Below are 21111 nucleotides of genomic sequence, written 5' to 3'. Positions count from 1 at the left end.
CCAGAGAGAATGAAAAGAACGGAGACGGAAAGACAGCCATGTGTGATTACTTTAAACCAACTGGCCTCAAAGTGATTTTTACTGAATGAATGAAGTAATTTCCCCTCAAGTTTACACAGATGTTTTAGCAAGGTAATCACATGTGTAGTTCATCATATTAACTATGAATATATTTCACATTAAGGTGTGGTCATTGTAGGCTTTGAGTATGCAAAATGTCATTGAATGCTTTGAGTATGCAAAATGTCTTCAAACACCGCAATAAATATCGACAGCATATGATATCACTCTAGGGCTTCTGTTAAAAAAATAAAAATACATCACAAATAAAAAATACATTCAAAATGATAAACATCTGCGCAGCCCGACACAGCAACTTTGGCTCAATCAGTGCTGTAGGTTTGGGACGGGACTATCTGTTTGGGTGACCAATGTTCAGTAAAACGGTCATCGTTTTTGCAGTTTGTGACACTAGTGTCGATTCAGTTCCTATTTACAAGCTTCACAAGGTCATTTCAATTTAATAACAGTCATTTGTTTTGGGAATCGGCCTGTGTGATCTTCAATCAATATCGGGACTGTTCCAAAGAAGATATATAGCAATTTTAAAATCAGTATTTTTGCACAGAAGTCACACACTTCACATTTTCAATAAATGGCTGTCGATTTGATATTTTGTATCTAATGCAGTGACATTTATACATTTTACCTGTGGATAAAGTTTGATTAATATTTTGGGTTCACTCTGTCTTTGCATACATAACTTGAAAGGAAGACATCTTACAGACATATCAGAACTGGTAGTGCCAGTTACAACAACAAAAGGAAAGAAAAAAAGTGTCACTAAAAAGGAGGAAGTGTTGTCATTGGTGAAGTGGGCGGAGCAATGACGGTAAAAGGTGGAAGAAATGGTGTGATTGTGTGTCAGACAGAGACGTGTGGAGGAAGGACATTATATTTCTGAAATGCTTTTCGGGAGGGGGGGCTCGAGAGTGTTTTGTGACCACATTGTCTTTAATTCTGTATTAGAGTAATTCAGATTCATTAGTCTGCTTTTTAATTAGATCATTTATACATTTCATTTATATTTTGTGCAGCGTACGGCTTCACGGATTGAGATAATTGACCCAGTCCCTGCTATAGAAACACACATACACACACACACACACACACACACACACACACACACACTGAGGGTTGGTCCATTTCCCCTGGGGCCCCGTTTCACTCCATCATAATCAGTGTCTCTTCTCAGACACACTGTCACACAAACACACTCACACACGCACGCAGCACCGCTGCTGAGGCCTGGAACATTCCGCGCATTCAGCTGTATGTGGGAACACTTAAAAATAAGCCGTACACACAAACACACACACATGCAGTTTTTTACTAAACCATTTGGAAAGAGATGAAGCCCTCAAGTGCATTGTGTAGAAGTGTCAAAGTCAGCTCATTACTTGTTTCAAGTACACTTGTGGTGTTTTCCTATCATTTTGAGATCATAATATGCCTTTGGATGTGTGTTTTCTGCCCCAAATCTAAACTTTGTGTGTGTTTCTTAGGTGCTGATATGTTTTAAACATGAGTGGAGTGGGTGAGAACTCACTTGAGCCGTTGTGCTCGGACCGGAAGCGCAAACTCTCCACATGTGACACACCAGGACAAGGGTGAGACTTTTTTTTTCTTTTTTTTAGGGTGAACGGAAACATGCAACAAGCAATGTATTACATGTTATTTCCTCACTAAAATGACATATGTGTGGTTTTTATTACAGATGTGATAAGCGCAGGAGGGAACAGGAGAGCAAGTATATAGAGGAGCTGGCCGAACTGATTTCGGCCAACCTTAGTGACATCGACAGCTTCAATGTCAAACCCGATAAATGTGCCATCCTTAAAGAGACAGTGCGCCAGATACGACAGATTAAAGAGCAAGGTACACATCTGCTCGAACTGCTCTTTTACATATCAGCCTGTAACAATATTGACTAAACCCACAGTGTGCGGAACCGGATGAATTGGCTCGGTTTTATTATACGCTGCCACCTGGTGGCAAGTGTAATGTTGTGTTACTGCAGTCTGGTCTCAACATTGAGTGCATCTTCAACACATTTGCTACTTTTAGCGGATAAAAATAAGTTTCTCTTCTAAATACATTGCATTCATGACTTTGCCTGTGGATGTAAATTAATTTGAATGAAACTGTATTGTCTAGCAGCAAATTTAGCAAATCAAATTGGACTAAAATCAATAAATCATTGTACATTAAAGAAAACCGTGGTGTAAAATAATTAACTTAATTACTATATTTGTAAGATTTGGAGTATATTTTCTACAATGACAGCCCTGGTTTCATCCCTCTCTTAATTATATATTCCATTCAAAACAGTATTCTCCACAAGTCTGTTGCTTGAGACAGGCCTATACTTGCCTTTTTGCATATAGACTATATAACCCGGTGTTCACACAGCAAAACTATGAAAAGGCATTGGTGTTCATTCTAGCTTATTGACATTCAGTCGGTTAATCTTGCCTTACAGGTTTGAAACCTACAAATCTAAATATTAAGATAAACTGATCAACTTTTTCAAACTGTTCTCTTGCTGTAATATTCTATATGTGAAAATCATTTTTGTGTGTTTTTGAAAGAAGTCTCTTGCACTCACTAAGTCTGCAATTATTTGATTACAAATACAGTAAAATCAGTCATATTGAGAGAGTTTATTACAGTGTAAAATAAGTTTTAGTTTTAAATACATTTTAAAGTGTAATTTATTCCTGAATGACGGTAAAGCTGAATTTCCAGCATGTCACATGATCCTTCAGAAACATTTGAATATTTCTTTGATGAATAGAATTCTTTTGATGAAATATTTTGTAACATTGTTAATGTCTTTACTGTCACTTTTGATCAATTTAATGCATCTTTGCTGAATAAATGTATTAATATGTTTCAAAAAATACATTTATAAAGATATACACTGCCATTTAAAAGTTTTTTACAACTTTGTGTATTTTTCTCAAATCTTTCTAATATGTGGTTTATAATCGCACGTCACACAGGTAAAAGCTCATGTGGCGATGATGATGTCCAGAAGGCGGATGTCTCCTCTACTGGTCCAGGAGTCATCGACAAGGACCATCTGGGCCCTCTGTTGCTACAGGTTAGATTAGAGACCTAAAGGTCAAGGGTCACCTGTAGAACATTTGCAATTATAATTTAGTGTCTTTATATGAAGTTTCCAAAGGATTGGGAAATTATTAAAACAAGTTAAAAGTATTTAGGATTATTTTTTAATATACGTGTAACCTATATTTATTCATAATGAATTAATAATATTAATTCTGGATCTTTTTCTCTCATTCAGGCTCTGGATGGGTTTTTGTTTGTGGTGAGTCGTGAAGGCAGCATTGTGTTTGTGTCAGATAATGTGACTCAGTACTTGCAGTATAAACAGGAGGAGCTGATCAACACCAGCATCTACAACATACTGCATGAGGAAGACCGAGAAGAATTGCATAAAAACTTGCCCAAAAGCAATGGTACGAATGCTACTGTATTAATCTAAAACAATGTGTTAAGTGAATATTGCTCTTTGACTGTTCATACATAATTCGTGATTAAAGCAAAACTTTTCTGTATGTGTGTTAAGGTCCCAACAGTGTGTCATGGGGTGGTGATGCTTCCCGTCAGAAGAGTCACACGTTTAACTGCCGCATGCTGGTGAAGTTCGGCCATGGTGGTCCTGGAGGTGAAGAAGGGTCCAGTGGGCCACGCTATGAGACTATGCAATGCTTCGCTCTCACGCAGCCTAAAGCAATGATGGAGGAAGGGGAAGGTCAGTTGTAAATTTATACATTTCAATAGTTTTATTCAGATTGAGGTCTGTTTTTTTGCAGTGCAGTTTAAGTATAAAGAGTGTTTTCTTTCTGTTTTTCAGACCTGCAGTCGTGTATGATTTGTGTTGCACGAAGAGTGACGGCAGTTGAGAGGACAGAAAGATTCAGCACTAGACACGAACTAACAGGTAAAATTGATTATGGTGCCATTGAGCTCAATGTAAATCTCATCAGCGAAATTACTTGTGAAGTTTTTCTTTGATTTCGTCTACAATACAAGGTGAAAAGTCGTCATGACAGAAATTGAATGATTTTTAATTAAAATGACTTAAGCTCATTAAATACTGTTAATGAAAACATGATATACACTGCAGGATATTAAAAAGGCGATAGCAGTGTTTACATAGAATTAATGTGAATATTGCAATTATGAACTGAAATAGAGGAATAGCATTAAACTGAACTAGCAGGTTAATAAGCTCTTTTAAAATCACATACACACATATAATGACACATACTTGACAGTAACAGTGAATTTGATAATGTATACATTTTCAATTGTAGTCTTTTAAAAAAGGCATCTGAAATAACTGTAGTGCAATGTAGTGTTTTCAAAAATATAGATTTTTCGATACATATTGATGCTGAAATATCTGAAACGCTTCCAATACTCATTTTCCACAGAATAGATACACGATACCAGCTGCGCTTTCTCACTCTCATCTCTCCAACAGCGAGTTGACACACAAACCCGCCCCTCCTCGCTCGTTTCATTTGCTCTGGATGAATATTGTTGGTGTTACAAGGGCTTGAATTTAATAATTTTACTCATTCACGCAGATTTTGTGCTCACACCCAAAGTGCATGCACATAAAGCCGCCTCTCAGTACTAAATTGAGTTCTTTTTTGCAGCTTTTACAGTCAAATACAAAATAATGTCAAATACAAAATAATGTCAAATACAAAATAATGTCAAAATCCCGGTCTTGGTGAGTATTCACGTAAACAGTCAGTTATGTTTTAAGTGAGCGTAATTGTTGAGTAAGAAAACGCATGTGTAACAGTAAAATGGATCCGTACGTCAGGTCTTAAAGTGACAGCAGTGACCAAATAATGAGATAATATTAAAATACATTTGACTACAGGTAAACTTATCGAGATCGAGCAGCAGAGCCTATTGCACACCACCATGCGTCCTGGCTGGGAGGATTTAGTGCGCAGGTGTATGCAGATGTTCCTGCATCGCAGTGAGGGTCAGCCCTGGTCCTACAAGAGACACTATCATGAAGGTATGTGGTAGTACACCTGCATGGATCTTTTCATTTCTAGTGCGAACCCTTTTCACATTTCTGGGGTTCTCAGAAGCGTCATAGCTGGTTAAACTTCTATAGTGGTGAATGGAAGCTATAACAAATATATTTGTTGCATTCCCATTTGTTCCAATAGCTAAATATAAAAAAATCCATGCTAGTGTCTATTTTTCTAGTGTTTAGATTTTTCTAAAAGACATTTTAAATTAATTTAAATAATTACTCACCTTGATGTCGTTCAAAACCCCTAAGACTTTCGTTCATCTGGGGAACACAAATGAAGATGTTACGAAGCACGTTTAAGCTTCAGTAAGGACCAGTTAGGTTTGTTCTCGCGCGTCAAGCAGGTTCAGTTGAGCTTTGGTTTATGTTCACTGATCAATGTTTAAATGTGAATAAAAGTCTAAATTCAATCTGTTCATCATATAAAGCGATCAAGGCTCTTCAGAAAACGTTTACTAAACCTCTCGATTCATGTGGATTAGTTTTACAATCTTTGTATTCACTTTTTGAAGCTTCGAAGTGGTAGTTCTGTAGCTGTCGGACAGAAATCTCTCTGATTTCATTAAAAGATCTTCATTTGTGTTCTGAAGATGAACGAAAGTCTTACGGGTTTGAAATGACATCAGGGTGAGTAATTATTGACAGAATTTTTTTTTTTGGGTGAACTAACCCTGTAATTTCATGCCAAGGTAATATAACACAAAGTATAGTGTAACAAATGTACATAATATATAAAGAATATAAAAAAAACATTGTTAATAACTGTGGAAACATGTCATCACATTGCAGTTTGGTGTTTAAATTAAGTAAATGACTTCATGTACTTTGAAAAGATGTTGAAAGACAAAATGGAAGTGTGAATTCTGTAACTCGCTGCTAACATGCTGCTTTTGTATGAGGTGTGAAATTGACAGATTGAGTACTTTTATTATATTAATGATGTTTTTTTCTTTTTTTCAGCATATGTTCATGGCAGAGCAGAGACTCCACTCTATCGGTTCTCTTTGTCAGATGGCACTCCAGTAACGGCACAAACGCGTAGCGAGCTATGCCGAAACCCCATCACCAACGACCCGGTCACATTCCTCTCTACACATCTTCTGCAGAGGTTTGTGCAGCTCTGCCCAAAGCCAACAGTTACACACTACTCTGATTTTACATGAAAATACCTCTGTGCTGTCCTCGTCCTCATCTCAATCTCTTTCACACAGGGAGCAAAATGGATACAGACCCAACCAGGGTGGTGTAATGCGAACAGTTATGGGCAATGCCAATCCGAATACCCAGATGGCCATGGGAAATCCCAGGGGCTACGGCATGAACGAGCAAGGTCACATGGGACCCAGAGGAGGACCTGTGTACGGCCCAGGCAACAGGATGAATCAAATGAACCCGATGCATCAGATGAATCAAATGAACCAGATGAATTCAATGAATCAAATGAATATGAATCAGATGAACTCTATGAATCAGATGAACTCTATGAATCAGATGAATTCCATGAATCAGATGAACTCTATGAATCAGATGAACTCTATGAATCAGATGGGCCATCCTGGCATGAATCAGCACCAACAGTTTCATGGTGGTGGCTATGGAATGGGCATGACAAGTCCCTCGCAAGGAAGCCCCGTTATGAATCCTACTCAACAGAACCTCATGGGGTCGCCACGGATTCGAGGGAGTCCTAAAATGGGTGCAAGTCCTTTCTCACCTGGAGGTATGTGTCCTGTTTTTGCAGTTTAGATTAAATGGTTGGAATATTAGGCCTGCAGAATCTCACAGAATTCCATAGAAAGCTTTGCACAGTTCCACAGCATTCGAACACATCATTCCTAAAGTTCTACTTATCCCAAGCACCTTGTGTATGCGTTTAATAAATATTTTAGCTAATTTGATCATGCTCTTACCTTACAATAAATAGGTATGGATGTCTATTTTTTTATTGGTATTTTAACTAATTTAATTTAATTTAAATCAATTTTGCCTTTAAACCAAAGAAAGAAAATATAAGACAAATTTCCAGATTTCATTCGTTATTAAAATACTTTAGTATTTTGTCTATTAAGCCTAAAATATACTTCAGTTTTGCTCAGCCTTTCAAAGTATACTCCATTTGATACATGCACACTCAATACATGCACACTAGAAAGTTTTGTCCTTGTTTAGTGAATCTGCTCTATTTCTCTGCAGAAGTTATCACAGATAAAAATGTCTTTACTCATTTAAACCAGAGCTGCGTGTCTCTTTATTCCTTCACACGAGCGCCCGTCAACATGGCCATCTATTGTTGTCTCCAGTAGTTTTTTTGTCTCATTGGTTTCTTTTTTGACTGTGAAACAACGGGCATTGGCAGTGTTGCCATCTTGTGGGCAAACTTGTTAGTGCATTAAAACTTCAAGGTGCATGTGGGAGCTGAGCGTACATTGTACTTGTTGGTAGAAAAATCTGACTGCTTTGTACAGTACACGCATACTATGCTGATGATTAAGTTTGCATCATGTACACGGACCCTAGTGTATGCATAAAAACCTTAAGTATACTTTGGGCTTTAGTGTTCAGAAAACAAACATCAAGATTTGACTATAATTCCTTTACTTTTTTGATGTTGCAGGCATGCACTCTCCCATGGGTCCCGTAGGTATGGGCGGCAGTGGTGGATCTTCTGGTCCATCAGTTGGGAACACCTTCTCTAGCAGCTCATTGAATGCTCTCCAGGCCATAAGTGAAGGTGTTGGCTCTTCTCTACCTTCAGCTCTCAACTCACCTGCCCACAAATCCGACAGCTCTCCCAGCATCAACTCGACCCAGTCCAGTCAGCAAGGCCAGACCGGCAACAACAAACCCAGCGCTGGTGACTCCAAGAGCCCGTCAAGTGCTCACAGCACAGGGTTGGATCAACAACAGGCCTCTTCATCAGAGACCACGGATAAGCCGGACAGTCAGTCCAACAAGGACGGTTCCACTGGGGCGGAAGTCAACCGGAGAGTCCCTGACGGAAAGGGCCACAAGAAATTACTTCAGTTGCTCACATCCCCAACTGAAGAGATTGGGATTGGGACTGCGACTGGTGGACCCGTCCCAGGCCGCGCCTCCACTCCAATGGGTTCCGACTCAAAGGAGGCAGGGAGTGGCATGATGAGTCCTTCATCGACGGGGGTGTCCTCCTCCTCCGGTTCATCATCAGGGAATAACCTAAATCAGCAAGGCTCGGGAGGAGTGTCGTCCACGGCTTGTCCCAGTGGACATCACAGTACTCACACCTTACAGGAAAAACACAAGATACTCCACAAGCTTCTTCAAAATGGAAACACGCCCGATGAGGTGGCTCGCATCACAGCCGAGGCTACTGGTAAGGCCTCTCTTGGTTCGGAGCACCCTGGCGCTGAAGGGAGGAATCTGGATCTCAAACAGGAGCAGCACAGTCCGAAAGAAGGAAAAAAGCCCCAAGCCCTTCTTCACTACCTCCTCAATAAGGATGACTCCAAAGAGCCCAATGCCACAGAGGTCAAGCCAAAGCTGGAGGAGCTGGAAGGGAGAGGGGCCACTGGAGGGCATGGGTCAGGGGTCACAACCTCCAACTCTAACAACCAGGAGAGCAAAGTCAAGATCGAACCACCCGATGAGGTATTCATGGTTGATTATTTGGGGGGGTTTATATTTCTCAAGATCACATCAATCTTATATTTTGGAATTTATTTATATATTTTGGAAATTATTTAATTAAAAAACGTATTGCGGTTTCCATAAAGATATTAAGTAGCATAAGCTGAAAATTCAGCTTTTCCATGACAGGAATAAATTGCATTTTGCAAAAGAGATCATTTAAATTGTAATAATATTTAGCAGTATAACTGTATTTTTTTTATGAGCATAAGAGAATCTTTAATTTGCATATATATCGATCTATTTATATATCTAATATTTAAATACCCTTCTAAGTCAATACTTAAAAATTAAGGTTTTTGGAATAACTTTCCACATTATGAAAAATAATGACAGTTACTAAATTAGGTTTTGTTGATATGCAAAACTCGGATCCAATTCGGATTTATTTGTTTATTATTCTAAAATCAATCCTTTTGTTTTGTTTTTCCAGCTGGATAACTTGGAGAGTATTCTTGGAGGGCTGAGGAATTCTGGTTCTGGAATGTTTGCTGATTCTGGAACCGGAGGGATGGAAGGGGGCAATAAGCAAGGCAATGGACCGAACAGCACCGCACATGGTGAGTCACAAAACCTCGAGGGCCTCAAAGCCAGGAGGGGATGTTGAAAATTTTATCTGACTAGATGACAACATGTAAACTTCAACAGAAAATGAACTGGACAAATATGTTAAAGGTAACTGCAGATGACCACGTAGTTTACCAAGACTGCTGCCCATTGTGATTCTTCTTAGTGGAATTGTATGCATTATTGTGTGTTCTAGACCGGGAAGTTGTTGGTATGGGCCCTGGTCAACGTGTGCCCTTCCAGAGGGCTGTGTCTGTCGATGGTAAACCCTTGAGCGGGCCGGGCATGACGGGTAGGAGGAGCGCCCCTTCCTCTCTTGTCAAACAGGAGCACACTGACAACCAGATGGGCATGGGTGAGTCTCATATTCAATGTTTAAACATAAATGTAACCGTGCATACATTCATTCTATAGAGGGATTTTTAACATTTCCACCATTTTGTTCCCAGGAGGTCCAAACAGGCCAATGGGAATGCCCAATCGGCCCCCTATGGCTGGTGCAGGAGATTGGGGAATGTCTGGTTCCACCGGCAGTCCTGTCGGACACCCTGGCATGGGTCGTGCAGGCATGGACCACAATCCTAAGAGCATGATGGGAGGACCCATGGTTAACCGATCTAACAGCGTTCCTGCAACCAGATCCATGTTGCAGCAGCAGTTGATGGATATGGGTAAGTGCTGTTCAGAATGACTAAAATCCAGCAGTGTGTGGCTATTAAAACAGGTAATATATCAAATTAAATCTGTCAAACGGCATGATGTTGTTTTTGCAGGGCCTTATGATGTAGGAATGGGTATAAATTCGTTCAGAGGGCAGGCACCTCCACCACAGTCCCCTTCATGGCCGGACAGTGGGATGGGAATGGAGGGACCACAGAATGCAAACAGGTCAATTAAATTATGCTACGCTAGATCTACAGTTTTAGATCATTTGCCTGCTTTCATTGATGCTAAATGCTTAAAATTAGTGTAGACTTATTCACTTGAATGAGTGAGTGAATGAATGAGTGAATGAAGGAATGTGGCATTTATATAGCACTTTCAAATTTATTAATGTATATTATTATTATTTATATGTATACATGAATATACTGTGTTTTTATATATATATATATATATATATATACACTGTACATAATAATCAAGTATAATATACATTTATAATATATTTGTTTATTTTATACTATATATAATATAATATAATATAATATATAAAAACACAGTATATTCATGTATACATGTTTATAATATTATATTTAAATGTTACATTTATTATTTTAAGGATTTAAAACTAAACAAAAAATGGATTAATATATATCATATTTATATATTTAGGTTTTTTTGTGAGAAATATATATATCATTTTATAAATTTACATGTCAAATAAGATTTGCATTAAGTTAATTTTATATAAAATTTCACCCCCTTTTTTAAGCACAAAATTTTGTTAGATTTATTTTTAAAACCAAAAAGTACTTAATTCAAGATATATTCTCTGAAAACAAGTGTGTGCATCTCATTGCTTCTCAAGTAAATTTATTTTGTTGCAACGATGTTTAGATGGTTTTTACACCCAAAAGTTAATAGTGTCCTCTTTGCCCCCTGCTTTTTATGTATCAGGCTGCCATTTAATAACTCTCTGGATGATCTTCTGGTCCCTCCATCCACCACTGAGGGTCAGAGTGATGAGCGAGCTCTGTTGGACCAGCTGGACTCTCTACTCAACAACACTGACGTCATTGCTCTGGAGGAGATCGACCGTGCCCTTGGCATACCGGATCTCATCAACCAGGTACTCAGCCGACCTGCTTCATGGAACAGATGTGTTCACTTTCTGTAACGCTGTGGAGTTAGAAATGTTAGAGCAACCATCCAGTCACATTATGTCAAACAATGTCTTTCTCTTTTCTCCCTTTAGGGTCATAGTTCAGACCAGCCCCCTCCGACAGACCCTTTCTCTGGTCCTTGTCCGGGGCCTGACTCGTCTATGGGTATGGAGCCCAAGGGCATGTATGGGCAGGGGTACCCAGGCCCCCCATCCATGGGGATGCAGGGCGGATATGGCCCTGGTCCCAACCCTGGTCCCGGCCCTGGACCTGGTCCCCAGTCTGGACCAGGGTTTAACCCCATGATGAGTCAGATGAGCCAGCAGGGTGGTTTTCCCGGAATGGGTGGAATGGGCGCTATGCATCCTCGTGCGAACATGATGAGACCTCGGATGGTGAACACGGCCAAGCCTCTCAGACTACAGCTCCAGCAGAGACTGCAGGGACAGCAGGTGAGCGGCACTCAACGGACAAAAATGAGGAAGTGTAATCGATTTACATGCTTTTACAGCTGATCCACGTTTTAGAAATTCTAGTTTCTAGTGCCTATAATATTTTGTGTAATGTAGGGCTGGGACTACTAATTAATAATAATTAATGGAGGAAAATTATTATCATTTAGTCAGATCTTTTTGCTTTGGCAGAAAATTGACTTGTAATGTTTGTATATTTAACATATTCACATTAAAAACATTATGAAATGTATGTAGCTTAACCACATATGGAAGAATATTAATGACAAAAATATCTTTATAAAATTAAATAACTTATTGGAATACGCATATTAAAAGGCTTGCATTTTGCATGAGGACTACAGTTGAAAGTTTTTGTACATTTAAGCTGTGTACATTTTAACTAAAAACATTGTACACACAATAATGTCATTTTAAAAATTCTGTAATAAATAGTTGCAATATTGCATCATAAAATATTTGCATTTTAATGGTATTTAAAAAAAAAGGTAATATAGAAATATATATTAAATAATTTTTGTTCTGTAAAATTTTAACTTTACAAATTTGGCTTCACAATTTCAAGCACATCTGACAATTGCAGAAAAAGCTGTACTTTTGACATTAATATACTTCCAGAACTGAACATCCAAAACAGCAAGAGAGTGATTAAATGTTGCTGTTGTCGATAAACTTGAGATACTTGGAGTGTAGACAAAGTGTCATCTTTTTTTTTTGTAAAATCAAACATATATTTTAGATTCTAAATAAACCATAATTGAAACTTGAAATCCTATATTCAACACAAGTAATGATGTTTACTTGATGTACTTGATTTTATTATATTATCCTTCCAGCAGATTAACTGTAATGAATGATTTTACTTGATGAAACCTCATAACATCTGGATGTGTCTTTGCTGCAGTTTTTGAACCAGAGCCGGCAGGCCATGGTGATGAGGCCAGATAACAACCCGCCCGGAAACCCTGGCATGAGACCCAGCATGCAGCCAGGCATGGGTGGACAGGTACTTTTTTCTTCCTCTGATGAAATCTGAAACCTCATATATGTTAATTTTCTCTCTCTAATATCACCCTTCCTCATCTTTCAGCCTGGTTTTCTGAATGCTCAGATGATGGCCCAGCGCAGCAGAGAAATGATGAATCTTCAAACAGAGGTATAAACAGACCGTTTTCAAAATATGCGCTTGTGTTTGTCACATGGAGTTGCATATGTCATACTCGACCGAAGTAACTGAAGTATATGATTTGATGTAAGATTGTTTTCTTCTTTTCTGCAGATGAGAAGACAAAGGATGATGATGATGATGCAGCAACAACAGCAGCATCAACAGCAACAGGTTGCAGCCGGAGGCTTCAGTCCCCCTCCTAATGTCACAGCTCCCACAGGAATGGACAGTCCAATGGGAGGACCCCCAATGAACCAGCCCGGCCAGCAGGCCTTTAACTATGGAGGCAACTATGGTAGGATAGTTATCATATTGGGATCTCATTGCTTAAAGTCAAGTCATCATGAAATGATGGGGACAATGCCCTATTGTGACGCGTATACATGTGTGATGAGTGAAACGACTTCTCGAACAAGAGAAAAAGTAGGGCGGGGCTTGATTTTGTCCATTGGGATTTGATTGGATGGTTGTGGTTTGCTATTGCTGCGATCTCATGTGAGTGACAGGTTGCCCCGCTCTCGTGAGCAGATTTCGTGCACGTTGTGAACGACTCTCTCCTGCAGGGAAAGACAATTTATGTCCATATATTTATAATTGTATCAAAATATGCGGACTTTTTTTATTTATTTTTGTTGATGTGGGGCCTGTGTCTGAGTATTAGTTAGAAACACTCCTGAAATGTGCTATAAAATACCGTGGTGGTTAACAGCATTGGAATAGAATATCGATTAGCTTAGGTATATCAATTGCAAATTATGCGCAATGCACTTTCTTCTTGCTTTCTTGTAAATATGTGTGTTGTGATTTGCAGGTATGGGTCAGCAGGGGGATCCTTCATTTGTGGCAACAGGCAGCAGCCCCCCTAACAATATGATGTCTGGTCGTATGGGTGGCCCTCAGAATCCCATGATGCAACAGCACCCACAGAGCAATCCCATGTACCAGTCAGCAGAGATGAAAGGCTGGGGACAGGGGCCCATGCCCATGAATAAGTAAGTTCTAAACCCTTATGCAGCTTGGAAACTGTGGAAACATCAGAATTTTTTCATTCAGTCCTTGAAAAATGCACTTAATGGCCCGTTCACACCAAGGGCGACAAAGATATACGTAAAAGAATAGCAGAAACAGTATTGTAATCACTCTCATATTATATATTTTTTTCAGCTGATGAACAATAAAATAATAGACAGCCAATCAGAATCCTTCCTGCTTTAAAGAGCTTGAGCATTTAAAGCAGCAGACGACATAATTGTGTTTAGAATAAACAGAACAATATAATATGGATGCTAATAAAGTTATTATAGTTATTGTTCTGGTTGTGAACGGCCCTTAAGTCTTAAATGTTATGGAAATTACTATAGTTATAAAAGTAAAAATATATACAAATAAAGATATAAATATGTAATTTTAATATTTTATTTTTTAGATATTATATCATTGTTTTATATAATATTTATTACTATATATTAGTGTAATTATATATAAATCAGCTTTTCTAGTTATGCTCAGTTCTAAAATAATATTTAACCAGCTAGAAATGCTATACAATTATTTTTGAAAATCTAGAAAAAACTAATGAAAATGACAAAAGCACATAACAAAATTGTTAATAAATATAAATAGTACTAAAACAATGCCGATGTGGTACACTTTGCTAAATAAATGAAAAACTGGTCATACTTTACAATAAGGTTCGTTAGTTAACATTAGTTAACTACATGAGTTAACATGAACTAATAATGAACTGCACATATACAGCATTTATTAATCTTTTTTAATGTTAATTTCAACATTTTCTAATACTTTATTAAAATCTTGTTAACATTAGTTAATGCACGTGAACTGACAATAAACAGCTGTATTTTTATTAACTAACGTTAACAAAGATGAACTAACCATGAGCAATCCATTTGTTACTGTATTTGTTAATATTAGATAATACATTAACTTATTGTAAAGTGTTACTGAAATACTTTTCAGACAATGAATTGAACCTGTCAGTCACAACAATCAAACATGAATGCATGGTCTTTTAATTGAGTAAAGTGGTCGCACTTTATTTGACAGTATGTGTACTTACAGTGTACTTACATACTGGGTAATATAAGGTAACTACATGGGTTAGGTTTAGAAGTAGGGTCAGAGTTATTACCCAGTTAATTACTGTAATAAGTTCATGGTATGTACATGGGGACTGTTAAATAAAGTGCTACCAGTTAAGCCTTAAGGGCGTATTTAAATCTTTCTCCTGTTTTATCTGTTTCCTAGTTCATACTCCCAGCAGCAGCAATATCCCCAGCAGGGGGCGCCGGGACAGTACGGGGGAATGATGATGAACGGTTCCATGCAGGGGGGTGTAAATGGCAGCGGTGCAGGGCAGATGCCCCCAATGCAGGGCCAGATGGGCATGAGTGCCATGGGCATGGGACGCATGCCGATGGGACCCGATCAGGTACAGACCGCGTTGATTCAGTTACATACGCATGACTGCATTAAAACACGTCACATGTTCCCTTTACTTATCTGTGCATGTATGATGTGTTTTACAGAAGTACTGCTGAGGCGACGAGCCATCTCTGTCAAAGCTGGAGTCTAACTCGGACTCGCACATCAGTCCACTGAGGAAATGTCAACATGAAGCTATAACATCCGCCTCGCAGAGGAGAAATCGCTGGAACTCTTCAGTGAAAACTTGACTGAGGGAGAGAGAAAGACATGGAAAGGGGATAGAGAGAGAAAGAGAGAGACTCAAGCCTTCTCTGTGGGTTTTTTGGGGAATATGCCCAGTAGCAAGTGCAGCAGGCTCTCTCTCTCCTGTCCCACGTGGCTGTACTGCAGTACACAACATAACCACCAGGGGGAACAGAGTAGGAACGGTTGTGGTACAACTTGACAGTGTGGGGAGCACTTTATTTTAAGGCTAGTACGGAAAAGGATAGTTGCAATATATTTCTTGCTTTTCTAGCCTTATAGAACGATTATGTGCATATTGTCTATTTTGAATTTGTTTCGGACAAGCCTCTTTTTGAATGAAAACCGTGGGAATTGTAAGCACCAGAACTTCATCACTTACGCATATCAAAGCAATAATCCTCCTCTCAATCCACCGAAGTGGTGTGTCAACAAAAAGCAAAAGGTACTGCAGTATTAGACAGGATTTTTTTTTTTTTTTTGTGTGTGTGAATAAGATTGGAATTGTAAATACTGTATGCTACATATGTATCATACATGCTTTTACTACATACTTTTTTTTTGCACAGAGTTTGGACCCGGTTAGGTCCATCTTATCTATATTTTAGGTCAATACTGCTCTGGGTTTTACATCTATTCTAACTTTTATCAAAGGGAGAAAATATTTTATTTTTATCTTTTCCAGCACAGCCTATTTTTCTTTTCTTTTTCAACAATGACCGCCATTATGTTTGGATGGCACTTTTTTTTTTTTTATCGCAGAAATGTTGCGCAGTGATGGTTTCATCGTTTTATTTTCATTTCCATTTGTTCTTCTGACCGAAAAAAACAACAAAAAAAAAACAATGGTGCAAATTTTCAGATACGCAAAGATTATGCTTGATGTTGCTTTTTAAGCTAGCTCTTACTAATGAAAATAACTCACTTTCTCTCTGCATCGTACTGTCGGTTCTTCAGAAATCTACCTTTAAGAAACATGCACAATCCAAAGATATTTTTTTCAGTCTTTTCTTTTTCTGTTTCCTCAAGTTTGATTACAGAAGTGTATCCATTTATATGTGTTTGCGCTAATGCGCAGAGTAAAAGGTACATATCATATGAACATATTACTACATATTATGATTTTGTACTATATACTGTATACATACAAAACCAAGTATACCTGTTTATTTTTGAGGCCAGTTAATATTTTAGCAGTATTGTCTGTGCTTTTTGAGGGTTTCTCTATCATGCGGTTTATTCGCTCTTCAGTTTAAGTTTTGTAAGATTTGAATGATTTTGAATTATCTACAGAACTGCCAAGACAAATTGTAACTACACACCTCGTTTTAAAACGTTTCTTAAACCACTTTTAAGAGCCTCTCGTGTGCTTTTTGAAAGTACGAGTAATAAGGAATCCATTCTGTCGAAGACGCTCATCCGTGCATCTCTGTTGCAGTGATCCTCGGCCGCTTCATTAGTCAAGTCTTTACCTTCAGTGACTTCAAATAATGCTGATTCCCAGATGCGGGAATGAAATTCAATGGGGAAACTAATAATAAGTCAGTCTCTTCAGTCTTTTCAGGAAAGCAACGCTATCATTCGTGTTCATTTCGCTAGATTACTGTTGATTGTGACAAAGTATATTTTGAAATGATAATTCCGGGGAAATTGAGGTTATTCTGGTGTGTTTTCAGAACTGGTTGACGGAGGGGTGTGAACATGGAAGATAAGCTCACATTTTACAGGATGTAAATTACATTACACTTAATTATTTTGCTTGATGTTGATATTGTTGTAAATAAAAGTTCTATTTAAACGTGACACGTATGTTCTGCAGTTTGTGCGTACCTGCTTTTTTATTTTGATGACAAATTTGTATCAAGAAGTGAGAGAAATCTGACAAAAGCTCCTTTTGAGGACACCCTCAATTGTAAATAGAGTTGTTGGGGGTTATTTTAATTGTAAAAATGGAGTATGTTTTTGGTTAGGTTTTGCTTGTTGTTTTTATAACAAGCGTTATATAAAAACAATACAAGTGTATGGAATGTACCCATTAAAATAGCTGTGTGTGTGTGTGTGTGTGTGTGTGTGTGTGTGTGTGTGTGTGTGTGCACACCTGGTACATTATGGGGACCACAAAGAGAGTAATACCAGTCATTTTGACACTTTTTTTGTGGTCTCCATTAGGGGAAACGGCTAAAAATCATACTAAATTATGTTTTTGGAAAATGTAAAAATGCAGAATGTTTCCTGTAATGGGTATAGGCTTATGGGATAGAATATACAGTTTGTACAGTATAAAAACATTGTCTATAGAAAGTCCCAGAACGAAACCCAACATGTGTGTGTATTTGTGGTCCTGGTAAACCCTACATTATGGGGACAAAATGTCCCCACAAAGATGGCAATTTTCAAAATCCTTGTCCTCAGGGGATAGAATATACAGTTTGTACAGTATAACCGTTATGTATTTGGATAGTCCCCATAAAACATGAACACATCTGTGTGTGTAGTGTTCAGGTATCCCCTATATATTGTGAGGAAAAAATGTCCCCATAACATAAGGAAAGTAATATCAGAAATTTCATAAATAATATCATACCAAATTATGTTTTTATACATGTACAAATGCAGAAAGTTTTCTGTGAGGGTGGTGTTTAGGGAATGTGTTAGGGGACCGAATACACAGTTTGTACAGTATAAAATCCATTCATATGGAAAGTCACCATAAAAGATGGAAACCCAAAGTGTGTGTGTGTGTGTGTGTGTGTGTCTTTAGGTAAAATAAAGTTCACCATGTTACCACTGAGGGGCGCTAGAAGCCCAAATGTCCCGTCTCAACTACAAAACTAACTTTATTATTGAAAAGGGATTGTCATATTAATAGGCTGTAAGTGGTAAGTATCATTCAATGAAAACGATGAGCATACGGATCTACTAAAAATGTATTTGGCCTTATCACTTTTACGTCTGTCAGAGAAGATTCAATACTTAGGCTACATGCATAGGCTAAATGCCCCTTAATTAACATTGAATTGCTAATTGCATAAACGTTTTAGCTATAATTAATTTAAATATCTCGCACTGGCATGAAAACAACGTGTTCTTAAGTCAAAGCGCGTGCTGTTAAGTTGATGTTCCAGTGGAAAAGTTGGCTGTATAATGTGTGGCGCTATGTTTAAATGCGCTAAGTTCTTATTAAAAGAAGCTTTCGTTGTAGTATGTGGGAAACTATACAGAGGGAGTGAGAGTTCCTTGGCCGTGTTCCCGGCCCATCTGCAGCCCGGGCTTGCGGATTACTGTTTGTTAATGTTTCAATCAGCTGTGTGCCGAGGAATGTGGAGCGATTTAACCTGAACTTCCCCAGGTGTGCGGCGGCGCCGCTCAGTCTGCGCCCTCCCCTGCCCTTGGCACAAAGCGATCACACAAACACAATCACACACACCGGCCGATCCGAGCAGAGGCCTGCAGCTGCGCGCATCACACCGCAGGGAAATGAGAAAAACATTGCACCAGGGAGACGGAATAAATCTTATAACGAACTGCCTTCTTCTCGGAAAACACTTAACCCTTCCGCTACCCGTGCTTAAATACTGGGATGCGTAAAAAGAAGCGGAATTACACGCTTTAAAAAAAGTTTGACTATCACTATAGCTAAAAATAACTTGATAAATGAATGAAGCAATCCTTAACCAATTAAAATGCTTCATTAATTATACATTTAAATAATTTATTTTTTTCAAAGGAAAGATTAGTTCCCTCTCTTGTAAACTATTGGCCTACTTTTCCATTTATTTTGCCTTGTTGATGTCATTTTTATCAGATAGGACCTTTATCTTATATAGCTGTGTTTGTCGTGTTTTTCATTATTTAAAATTTTAAACAGATGAACCCACTATAATTGAATGGCTGTTTTTTAATATTTCATTTAGCCTACTCACTAAATCAAAGTTACAATCTGCAGTGATAATTTCACTTTCAGTTTAACTACTGACAAAGTAAATGAAGTTGAAATTGAAAACTCAATTTATTTGAAATGACAGAAATTGTGTAACAATGATGTCGTAACATGAAGAAAACATGTTACAGCAAAATGTTTAATGTGTTAACAGGCTAAATGACCTTTAACCTCGTGAAACCAACTCATTTTAAATGGAAGTAAAACTGACCAACTAAACTATTTTTTTTAAAAGGCACTCCAACTTTCATTCGTTCCCACATACAAAACAGATCAAACAAGTCCAAAATATGTCTCATTTTCTTGTTTTAATAATAAAAAAACAATATACATTGTAAAAAACACAATAAAGCATTCACATCATATGTCATTGTAATATACAATACATTCTTTCGCTCAGTAATCTGAGAAAACATTTACAGCAAAATAGAAGATTTTCTAAAGACTTAAGAAAACATTGGAGAAACTTTGACCGAGGGGGAAATGCATGAACTATAAGTGAATAATCGCCATGGATTCCACAGCTTTAACACACACACACATCGGTGTGTTTGGGAAGATCTCAGAGAGCACGTCACACTTCTCATGTCCACGGGGTTTTGTGACTCTCTACTGAAAGTTGTTTTCCCTCTACAACAGGAGAATGAGAGTCTATCCCAACACAGTTCAAGGCGTCACGGCGGTTCTGGTCCATCATCATCATCATCATCATCACCTCAGCGCACCTTGTTCGTTAATCGCGATGCTTCGATCAGTTGATGTGAAACCGAGAGCATTAGCTTTAACGGCACATGATTCGGTCGTCTGAACAGCCGTTCTGCAAAACAAGAGGGAAAACATCATGAGTTGAGTCATTCACACAGACATTCTTGTTATGAATGGATCATTTAGTTGAGCAGAAAGTATCATATATAGGCTAGTCTGTTTACCTCGACGGAGATGCTGGCCAGTTCCGCGTTGAGCGTCGTGAGGGGAGTGCGGGGAGCGGAGCTCTGGTTCTTCTTGCTGTCCAGCTCGACCTGCAAGTCCCAGATGTAATCAATAACGTGCTGCAGGATCTCCACCTTGCTGGCTTTCTTGTTGGTCGGCAGCGTGGGCACCAGCTCTTTCAGTTTGCTGTAGCAGCTGTTCATGTCCTGCAGAAACATGGTCATTTGCTCGTCCAGCAGCGGGATCTTGCATTTGGTGATAGCCAGGCTCTGGTCGGAGAGGCAGCGGACAACATCTTCGCCGCTCTTCAGCGCGCAGGTAGGTCCCACAACTTTCATTTTGGCTGTAAAAGTTGACGATTAAGTCAAAGAGATTGAGTTGAAGCGATGTGCTCGTACTCCTTTAGGGTCTTGAGTCGTCGAGAGTGCGATGACAGTTCACCACATGCTAACAGTGTCGAGTTGTTCGGTATTTAAAGGATTGTGGGCGTCACCAAACACTCGTGTTTTCAGGGCTGGGCCAATAGGATTTCACCGAAGTCGCGAGCGGAGCCAATCACGGCGCGGCTCTGTTATCGCAGAGACAATATGCTTGGGGGATGGTGTTACAAATGGAAACAAATGTGTGTCTTCTGCGGATGATCTGTGGATATCCAGCTGTCCGTACTCTCCACAGGTGAAGCAGACACAGATCAA

General features: G+C 38.7%; 2 protein-coding genes across 3 annotated transcripts in view; one reads left to right on the top strand and one right to left on the bottom strand.

Moving 5' to 3' along the window:
- Positions 1 to 19711, top strand: part of ncoa3 (nuclear receptor coactivator 3) — a 45472-nt gene extending 25761 nt beyond the window's left edge. For both annotated transcript variants that reach the window (XM_082155236.1, XM_082155237.1), the window contains exons 2-23: positions 1566 to 1670; positions 1778 to 1938; positions 3066 to 3166; positions 3371 to 3545; positions 3656 to 3841; positions 3944 to 4030; positions 4988 to 5131; positions 6116 to 6263; positions 6367 to 6875; positions 7770 to 8782; positions 9255 to 9381; positions 9585 to 9743; positions 9838 to 10059; positions 10162 to 10276; positions 11009 to 11180; positions 11307 to 11666; positions 12592 to 12693; positions 12778 to 12843; positions 12967 to 13150; positions 13667 to 13847; positions 15124 to 15307; positions 15405 to 19711. In XM_082155236.1, coding sequence (XP_082011362.1) covers positions 1585 to 1670; positions 1778 to 1938; positions 3066 to 3166; positions 3371 to 3545; positions 3656 to 3841; positions 3944 to 4030; positions 4988 to 5131; positions 6116 to 6263; positions 6367 to 6875; positions 7770 to 8782; positions 9255 to 9381; positions 9585 to 9743; positions 9838 to 10059; positions 10162 to 10276; positions 11009 to 11180; positions 11307 to 11666; positions 12592 to 12693; positions 12778 to 12843; positions 12967 to 13150; positions 13667 to 13847; positions 15124 to 15307; positions 15405 to 15416 — 4494 coding nt within the window. In that variant the 5' untranslated portion in view covers positions 1566 to 1584 and the 3' untranslated portion in view covers positions 15417 to 19711. The remainder of the gene's footprint in view (positions 1 to 1565; positions 1671 to 1777; positions 1939 to 3065; positions 3167 to 3370; positions 3546 to 3655; positions 3842 to 3943; positions 4031 to 4987; positions 5132 to 6115; positions 6264 to 6366; positions 6876 to 7769; positions 8783 to 9254; positions 9382 to 9584; positions 9744 to 9837; positions 10060 to 10161; positions 10277 to 11008; positions 11181 to 11306; positions 11667 to 12591; positions 12694 to 12777; positions 12844 to 12966; positions 13151 to 13666; positions 13848 to 15123; positions 15308 to 15404) is intronic.
- Positions 19712 to 19775: 64 nt separating this feature from the next.
- On the bottom strand, positions 19776 to 20879 carry id1 (inhibitor of DNA binding 1, HLH protein). The gene is made up of 2 exons (XM_082155276.1): positions 20416 to 20879; positions 19776 to 20303 (listed from the first exon to the last, which is right to left on the bottom strand). Exons 1-2 carry the CDS (start codon positions 20752 to 20754, stop codon positions 20268 to 20270), a joined length of 375 nt encoding a protein of 124 aa, XP_082011402.1. The 5' UTR covers positions 20755 to 20879; the 3' UTR covers positions 19776 to 20267.
- Between the last annotated feature and the right edge of the window lie 232 nt (positions 20880 to 21111).

This window comes from Leuciscus leuciscus, assembly GCF_965113295.1.
Source record: "Leuciscus leuciscus genome assembly, chromosome: 23".
Classification (NCBI taxonomy): Eukaryota; Metazoa; Chordata; class Actinopteri; order Cypriniformes; family Leuciscidae; genus Leuciscus; species Leuciscus leuciscus.
The sequence above is the reverse complement of the archived record's forward strand: the minus strand, read 5'-3'. Positions and strand labels throughout refer to the sequence as shown.

Excerpts from the sequence above, each read along its gene's own strand:
- id1 (XM_082155276.1), bottom strand. The coding sequence starts at position 20,754 with ATGAAAGTTGTGGGACCTACCTGCGCGCTGAAGAGCGGCGAAGATGTT. Across the intron at positions 20,304-20,415 it reads TGGCCAGCATCTCCGTCGAG|AACGGCTGTTCAGACGACCG; the intron begins GTAAACAGACTA and ends CTTGTTTTGCAG.